This window comes from Lepidothrix coronata, unplaced genomic scaffold (assembly GCF_001604755.1).
Source record: "Lepidothrix coronata isolate B3197 unplaced genomic scaffold, Lepidothrix_coronata-1.0 Scaffold15, whole genome shotgun sequence".
NCBI classification, from domain to species: domain Eukaryota; kingdom Metazoa; phylum Chordata; class Aves; order Passeriformes; family Pipridae; genus Lepidothrix; species Lepidothrix coronata.
The window spans coordinates 886,798-895,055 of record NW_016690195.1 but is presented as its reverse complement, the minus strand read 5'-3'; the positions used below and the strand labels follow the sequence as shown (position 1 = coordinate 895,055).

Sequence of the window (8,258 nt, the reverse complement as noted above, 5' to 3'; positions counted from 1 at the left end):
GCTGATGCTCAGGGAAGGGGGCTAAGCAGGGGTACAGCTTCAGATGGTCCTCTACATCTCTGGCTGTCAGAGTGATTCCCATTTTCTCACAAGGTCAGCAGTGCTGCCACTTCAGCTTTATGAAGATCTCAGAAGTTCAGAGAATTTAACAGAATGATCCATCCCAGGCTGTGCCATAGGGTGCCTGTGTACTGCTCATTTTTCAGACTTCAGAATGAATTTTTTCTCATTCTCCTTTTTTCTTTTTCCTTTACAACCTTTTCTCTCAGTTAACTATACACCACTGCTCTCCAGATTGAATTAAGTTATCTCCCTCTCCATTGGAAACCCTGTTCCTGCTCTCTTACTAGGCAAGCACAGACTAAGGCCAGGGTGGGAGAAGCAGTAGGGGAGGAGGAGTGGCTTCACTTTCCCTAAGTACTCTCCATTCCCTGCAAGCTCATCTTCACTGACAAACTGAGCACCAGCCTGCAGAGCCCCTTGGCCGGAGTAATACCTGACTCCACCAGAGAAGATCTCCCTGGCTGAGCATGGTGGGACAGGCAGGAGGGCTGGATGAGACCACAGTGTCTGCTCTTAGTGCTGGGAGAAGTAATGCTGGTTTTCCTGAGGTTTCCAGCTGCTCCCTGGATCTTTCTGTCGTGAGACTTGTTTGTTGTAGATAAAGACATTGTCTACTTCTTCCCTCCCTTTCCTCTATTTCTGATGTATCACGGCCTCATTGTAGAGGGGAGCTCTGCATTCCTTGCTGCGGGTGCCTGGGTACCAAACTCTGCCTGACTTACTTTCCCCCTTTCTTTGCTTCTCAAACAGCTGCACTGTCAATGCCCATCTGCTCCCAGCTGTTGATTTTTAACAAAAAAGTGTCAGTATAATACTGTTTAAGGAATTTTGGTGGAGCCAAAGCCTTTTTTTTTCTTCTAGTGTTGTTTTCATCTGACTTGGACTTGCCTTTTGCCTTTATAAAGGACATTTTATGGACCACAGATCCCCAGGAAAGGCCTTCACAGCCACAGAAGGGAGATTTTGAGGATGAGAGACAATAGTGCCCATCCCTGCGTGTATTCCCACCCCCTCTGCCAATCCTTATTTCACCCAGATTTGGGGACAGAATTTGGGGTCCAGTGACCAAAGTGTCTGTCAGAAATTTCTTTTGGAAATGCAGAGTTTTTTAAAAAGCACATCACTGGAAAGAACTAGTTATATAAAGTGCTAAGGAAAGTACTGTCTTCTCTCCTAATCTGAGCAAAGGTTGCAAGGGTACCCTGGGAAACAGCTCCCTCTCCTGGAGCCGTGCATGACTCCCACATCTTGCAAGGTATCATGAAACATGGAATAGTCGAAAGGAATGGCACCGAGGACTTCCTGAAGCCCACAGAACTTTATATTCCCTTGCCAGTAATTTCAACAGGCAAAAAAAGCTTAATGTTTCACCAGACCACAACCAACCGGGTAAAAGTATAAAGAATTAAAAGCAAAGTCACAGTCTGACAGTAGGAATAACAGCAATGCAGCTGAGTGCTGGAGCAGAGGGATGAAGAGGAACAGAAAAGAAAGAGCCATAGAAAGGAGTTTTCAGCTGCCAAAGAAAAGTTTGAAGCATACTTCAAAATTTATTTAATTATGCTCTCTAAAGGAATGGAAATTATTTTGTTTCAGTAAGAGAAATTAGACTATAGAGACACACCAAAACGTAACATTATTACAGTACTATTTATATACTACATATATAATTTATGTGCTTAATATAGAAATTATTCCCAGAGAACTTTATCATTAGAGATGGACCAATGTCTGAGTTTTACCTGGGGTATTTAAGCTCCACTTAAGTTTGGTGACATTTTTTCCAACCTGGCTTTATCTCATCTTTATCTCAGCATAAATAGTTTAGATATTAATCTACGTGTTTAAACTGATCTGTCAAAACCTAAGGTTGTTACCCAGAAAAAAAATGGTTGGGATGAGGGTTTGCATTTTGACCAAAGGCTGCCTGTTAGTGAGGTTATCCTGTTTGAAATATTTTGGTAAGGTGTGTGATCACAGACCAGAAAAAAGTTAGCATGGAGGTAAGCATGAAGTAGAAAAGCACAACAGTATATTGCAATGAATGATTTGCCTTATTTGAAATAAGGTCTATTAATATAAGCATACTAGAATGACTGAATACAACATGTTTGGGCTTGGCTTTTTAGTTTTTTGTTACATATCCTGTATCAGCAAGGGCATCAAACTTGCTAAAGCCAACAAGCACAGCACTCTTCCGTGCTTGTGCTAACCCAGGTGAGTCTAGAAAAGCTCTTCTGCTATGTAATTTCATGAGAAGATGTATACGCTGGGGTACCTTTCTGGTGTGGTGTGTCTTCAGAGCACGAAGTCACATCAGCGGCGGACTTGCTGTCCTGTGGGTGGATCCCCAGGCCTCCTTTTGGGGATATCACAGGAAATCCCCAAAACTCTCACCCTGAAGACTCACACTGCTCATCCCTGCAATGCCAAGCTGAGTTCGTGCTCTCTGTGCCTCTCTGCTCAGCCAGGCTGGACAGCACTGTGGGATCGACTACAACTGTCCTCAGATCAAAAAGGGGAACCTCATGTAATGGCCATGTTCAAAGCAAGCATGTCTGTGCTCAACCAGACAGTTTTCAAGCTGGTGGTTTCCAGAGGGCACAGGGGCAGGAGGAGTTTTCCCTGCACTGTGGCTCCAGCACAGCCAAGGACTGAGCTGCTCAGTGTGGGAAAAGAACACTGCACAGTTGGGAGAGCAGGTGGGAGAGCAGACCCATTGCCCCGGCAAACCCCGGAGGTACACTGAGGGTGCCCAGTGCTGAACCCGAGCTTAGTGGCTTGCCATGCTTGAAACCCACGTGACTGCGCAGCCCAGGGGTGTATCCCATCGGGACAGGCTACTGATTACTGCAGAACTAGGGGCAGGCAGGGGCTGCCAGGCCTGGCAGAAGGCAGGTAGTGCTGCTTTACCAAGGCAATGCTCAGTGCTTACAGCAGGGACATGGAGTCAGACCACCATGTGTGTCCCCTGAGCCACTGCCTTGTGATACCCAAGAGATTTATTTTCTCCATCCCATAAGTTTCCACATCAACTCTCTGTCAGAAGTGACAGCCCCCAAGGGGACTGTCTACTCTGTTCCCATGAGACTCCACCTGGAGTACTGCATCCAGCACAGGATGGACAGTGACATTTTGGAGCAAGACCAGAGGAGGCCACAAGGTGATTAGAGGAATGGAGCACCTCTCCTATGAGAATTGGGATTGTTCAGCCTGGAGAAGAGAAGGCTTAGGGGTGACCTAATTATGGCCTTCCAGTGCCTGAAGGGAGCCCACAAGAGAGATAGAGAGGGACTTTTTACAAGTGGCAGAACAAGGGTGAATCAAACAGAAAGAGAGTAGGATTAGACCAGACACTGGGAGGAAGCTCTTTACTGTGAGGGTGGTGAGGCACTGGAACAGGTTGTGTTCCTGTTCTGACTTTTTCATTTTCAGACTTGTGTAGTCTTTAGAGAAATCTTTGCTCCACAACTTGCCTTCATTTCCTGTTAAAATATTGTACTGTAGGATGTGCTAATTATCTGTTTCTACAGGCTAGTTGAAAGTTAGTTATTGTACTCAAATGGCAAGATACTACTGAAAATATTTTCAAGAGTTTGCACAGGCCAGGCTGGCAGGATGCTGCTCTGTGATGCCTGACTATGCTCTCTGTAGGCCAACATCCAGGTGAGGTAACAAGCTGCATAACACTGCACACAGTTCTGAAGGAGTGTGCCTTTAAATATATTCCCTGAAAGGGCCAAACAAGCACCTTTTGAATAGGAACCTTTTGAATAGGTGCATCCAGAGCAGCTGTGGATGTTCCATTCCTGGAAGCGCTCAAGCCCAGGCTGGGTGGAGCTCTGAGCAACTTTGTCTAGTGCAAGGTGTCCCTGCCCATGGCAGAGGAGTTGGAACGAGATGATCTTTGAGGTCCCCTCCAACCCAGGCCATTCTATGACTCCGTGATTCTATGATGGAAAGCTCGGGCCACTGGGACTCTCCCTGCGAGGGCCTTCCCTCATCAGCGTCCGAAGCTCCCAAGAGGCTGTGACGGTAAAGGGGCCCTTGGAGCAGCTCTGTGGAACGGGGAGGGGCGCGGACTGGGAAGGGAAGGGGCCGGACCCAGACCCGCACGCGCCCACAGGAGCCGGCCCCGCCCCCAGACAGGCCCCGCCCCACCCGCCAGACCCTGCCCAATCCCGCCCGCCGGGCTTGGGGCGCGTTGGCGGCCGAAGGGCGGGGCGGGGAGCGTGTGTGCGGCTCTCGCGAGAGCAGCCGCGGGTATTCGCGCGGTGCGCGGGGGAGGCGGCCCTTTCTGCCGGCCCGGCCATCTTGGCGGCGCGTCTACGGTGAGCGGGACCGGGCCGGGCGGGGGCGCGGGGCGCAGCCGGGGCGCTGCCAGGTGCTGACCGCTCCCCTCCATCCCACTGTGTTCCAGGTACCGCCGGACCCCGCGCCAGGCAGCACCATGGTGGCCGCGAAGAAGACGGTGAGTGGGAGCGAGACCGCGCCGGGTGCACGTGGCGGCGGCCCGACGGAACGGGCCGCGCCCCGGTGTGGGGGAGCGGAGCCCGGCACGTCTGGGTTGGGGACCGGGGGTGCCGGGGTGGAGGGGCCTCAGAGCTCGGGCCGTGCCCTCCTGACACAGGCCGCGCTCCCCGGCCCCCTCCCGCCGGGTCCCGTGTCCGGGTTCCCTCCCGGGCAGCTCACAAGGCCCTGAGCTGAATGGAGGAATGGGGAGCTGGTGCGCAGTTCTTAGTGCATGTGGAGCTCAGCTTCTGCATTTCCTGCCATGTTCTGGCCTTTCTCTTAATGTGGCTCTAACAAGTCTGTGTTTTGTATTGAAAGGGGCCGTGCTCGTCTTTGCAAATGCCTTTCCTTACCCGTGGTAGCTTCAGCACGGGATTGCTTTTTTCTGCTGCCCAGTATCACGCTGCCACTGCGCCCTAGGGAGACAGACTCCAAACTTAACTTAGATTTGCAAGGCAGAAGTCGTATTTACTTGGGAGTTGAGTAGCTGAGCTTGATGAGGGCCTGTCAGATACACACAGATGTCACTGACTTGTGTAGGCAGCAGCAGTGCTTTGAGATGTATTTTCTTATTGTAAGATACCTAGGTAAGAGAAAACTTTCTGAAGCTGGGAAGACAGTGTCAGCAACCTCTTATCAACAAGCTTTCTTACACTCAGAGGGTTGAGTGGCCTTTCTTATTCTATGAATATTTCAGTTCTGGTTGTATTTGAAATGTCTTTGTTTTCTTATGTTCTTCATGATTTTGAAAAATGCAAAGTAACACACAGTAATGCTGTTCTACATCTTTTTCAGAAAAAGTCCCTGGAGTCCATAAACTCAAGGCTTCAGCTGGTTATGAAAAGTGGCAAATACGTGCTCGGATACAAACAGACTCTGAAGATGATCCGGCAGGGCAAAGCCAAGTTGGTCATCCTCGCCAACAACTGTCCTGCTTTGAGGTGAGCAGACGTTTGGAAAAAACAGTTCTCTCTGAGACAAGTTCTTCGTACAAATGCAGTGTGTGCTAATTGCTGTGGTGAGGTAATGCAGAGGACTTCATGGGCATGTTCCAGAGTAATGTGAAATAAAAGTAATGGGTGGTTTGGTGTGTAATGATTTCAGGTCTGGATATGTTGAAATGCTTCCCAGTGGGTTGTTGTTTTTTTTTGGTTTCTCTTCCAAGGAGTTCATACTAGAGAAGCTAGTACAGGAAGCTTTTCACACTGTTAGCATTCACTGAGAGTGTACTGGGGCTGAATTCCTGTGCTTTTTCAAAGCAGTGTATTGGAAAATAATTTTACAGCTAGGAAAACCGGTAATTGATTTAAAATATTTGAAGCATACAAAATCTGCTGTCCAAGTTAGTTATAAATTAGGGTTCTTGGTGAATGAGTTGCTTTTTTGAGAATGAAACCTTCACTAACTTCCTGACGCTTTCCTTGTGGAATATCCCTTGTGGAATATCCCTTTTTATTGTCAAGGGATATTAACAGACCCAAGAAAATGCAGATGTGAAAATGAGAAATTAGACGCTTGAGAAATGGCAGGACTGTTCCAGTAGGCAGCAATCCCCAGTGTTAGTGGGGATTCCAAAAGTGCTTGAAAAACAATATTGACCGCTAGACTCTCCTGGTGGAAGCCAGAAGAGAGTGGAATATAAATGGACTTCTTGTTTTAAATTACAATACACAGTTTCTTTCTCAGCTAGCAGCAGCTGTATCTCTGTTCAGTGTCTGGCCACTGCCTATCAACATTGATATTGATCTTCGTTTATGCATTTTGGCACAGCTACAGCTTTTCAGAAGTCTGCAAGACCTAAAACATGTTTCTACTGTGTAGAAATAAGGAGGTATAGGAGCAGCCTGAGGGGTTTGTTATTACATACCTTCAGCATAAGTCTGGGTAAGGGTACCTGAGCTGCAACACAGGGCTGATTTTGTCTGGCAAGGAACAGCTGTGTTTCTTTGGGTGCTAAGGAAAATTGTGTAAGGTTTAAGTGTGATATGAGTTAAAGCTGCTCTCTGTATTGCAGTCAGTCAGAATTGTTTGTTCGTACTGTAACACCCAGTTTTTGGATTTCAGAAAATCGGAGATTGAGTACTATGCTATGCTTGCCAAGACTGGTGTCCACCATTACAGTGGCAACAACATTGAATTGGGCACAGCATGTGGAAAATACTACAGAGTGTGCACACTGGCCATCATCGACCCAGGTAATTCCCTCCTACAGCAGAGGGACCAAATGAGCATGTATTCATGGTTCCTCCTTTCTCCTGTGAGTAGCAGCACTGAGCAAGTAAAGAGAAGGAGTGATGACACACTTTGCCTTTTCCATCAGGTTTAAGTCTTAATTTGCTTTGACCAAGATCCTGTTCTTTTGTGAGTCCTAGGTTCTTAGAACCTGGAAGGACTGCTGATTCTGTTTGTACATAGCTCCTTTTACTGCTGAACCTTGTGAGCATTTTCTCTATCTATTGGTCCATAGGCAGGTTTCAGTACCTAGGAAGCAACTTTATGGGACCTGTTTCTGAACCCATTAACTCAGATACGAGCTCATGCAACGTGCTGTTTACATCAGCCCTGTTTGACTGTTCTTAATCAAAACCAAAGGATTGTGACTTGTTTTGCTTCCCAGAATGATATATCCAAAAATAACTTATATGCAGATGGGTGCTAACCAAGGATTGAAAATTATAGTAAACATTTTATTTTAAAAGTCTTTGTGTATTTCTATGGTTTGGTGGCACTCTTTGTCCCACAAAGTTGCTCAAGTTCCTTATATAGACTGCTTATTAGGTGACTTGCCAGCCTCTTTCCAGAATGTTCTAAGAGAAGAATCACTCTCTTGTTCTGTTTGTTGCCCAGAATACGTACACATGCGTTTAATGATTTCTGTAATAACTTTCACCAAATGTTCCCCAAATGACATCGGTTTGAATTCACTGTTACTTCAGAAAACTTTATTTAGCTTGCTTGTATTCAAACAGTAGCTGTAAACCTAATGTTCAAAATGTCACTTTTAGGTTTGCTTTTGGGTGGGGTGGGAGCTGCAAGTAAATCCTGCTGCTGTGTAACAAACCTAATGCGAATATTCTCGCTGTCCTGATATTGCTGTGATCAGGGGAGGCTAGACATTCGCTAGAGTAAAACTATGCATTGTGTCCTCCAGCACTAGACTGCTGCTCTAGTACTGGCTTTGTAAATGCTAGTAACAGCTACATAATTACTTGAAAAATACTGTATTTGGATTAGAAAAATACAGTTACAAGTATTTTTTTTATCAAATCCGTAAAAATTACTTGCTTTTTTTCCTAAACAGGCTCTCTGTACTGCTTTTAAGTTGTTTTCTTTTTCTAGAATCGTTGTGGTGTTTTTATGGGTGGGGTATTTTCCTGCTTTTTGGCTTATTCCTGAAAGCACCTTCTGTGGGTCCTTTTGTAACAATATATTTTTATTTTACAGGTGACTCTGACATCATTAGAAGCATGCCAGAACAAACCAGTGAGAAGTAAATGCTGTAAAGGTGTTATTTCTACAATAAAACTGGTTACAGATATCTTTTAAGGAAAATTTCTATTATACCTTTTTTGGTTTTGGGAACAAACTATATAAATGAAGATTCATTACCACTGCTGTGTTTCGTATTGTGTTAGAAATAACCTTGATGGGACAAAGCTTGGCTGTTTCTTTCTGTAGAAAGT

The 8,258-nt window shown here is 46.2% G+C and overlaps 1 protein-coding gene across 1 annotated transcript; it reads left to right on the top strand.

Annotated features, from left to right (window-relative positions):
- The first annotated feature begins 4,266 nt into the window (after nucleotides 1-4,266).
- RPL30 (ribosomal protein L30) lies at nucleotides 4,267-8,186 on the top strand. Its single transcript, XM_017806443.1, has 5 exons — nucleotides 4,267-4,394; nucleotides 4,484-4,534; nucleotides 5,371-5,516; nucleotides 6,640-6,770; nucleotides 8,020-8,186. The coding sequence occupies exons 2-5, from the start codon at nucleotides 4,514-4,516 to the stop codon at nucleotides 8,067-8,069; spliced, it is 348 nt and encodes a 115-aa protein (XP_017661932.1). The 5' UTR covers nucleotides 4,267-4,394; nucleotides 4,484-4,513; the 3' UTR covers nucleotides 8,070-8,186.
- The last annotated feature ends 72 nt before the right edge of the window (nucleotides 8,187-8,258 follow it).

What these genes read in the sequence shown, in the direction of transcription:
- RPL30 (XM_017806443.1), top strand. Translation starts at nt 4,514, where the DNA reads ATGGTGGCCGCGAAGAAGACG. An exon ending in TGGTGGCCGCGAAGAAGACG is followed by an intron (nt 4,535 to 5,370) that starts GTGAGTGGGAGC and finishes CATCTTTTTCAG; the next exon opens with AAAAAGTCCCTGGAGTCCAT. An exon ending in AACAACTGTCCTGCTTTGAG is followed by an intron (nt 5,517 to 6,639) that starts GTGAGCAGACGT and finishes TTTGGATTTCAG; the next exon opens with AAAATCGGAGATTGAGTACT.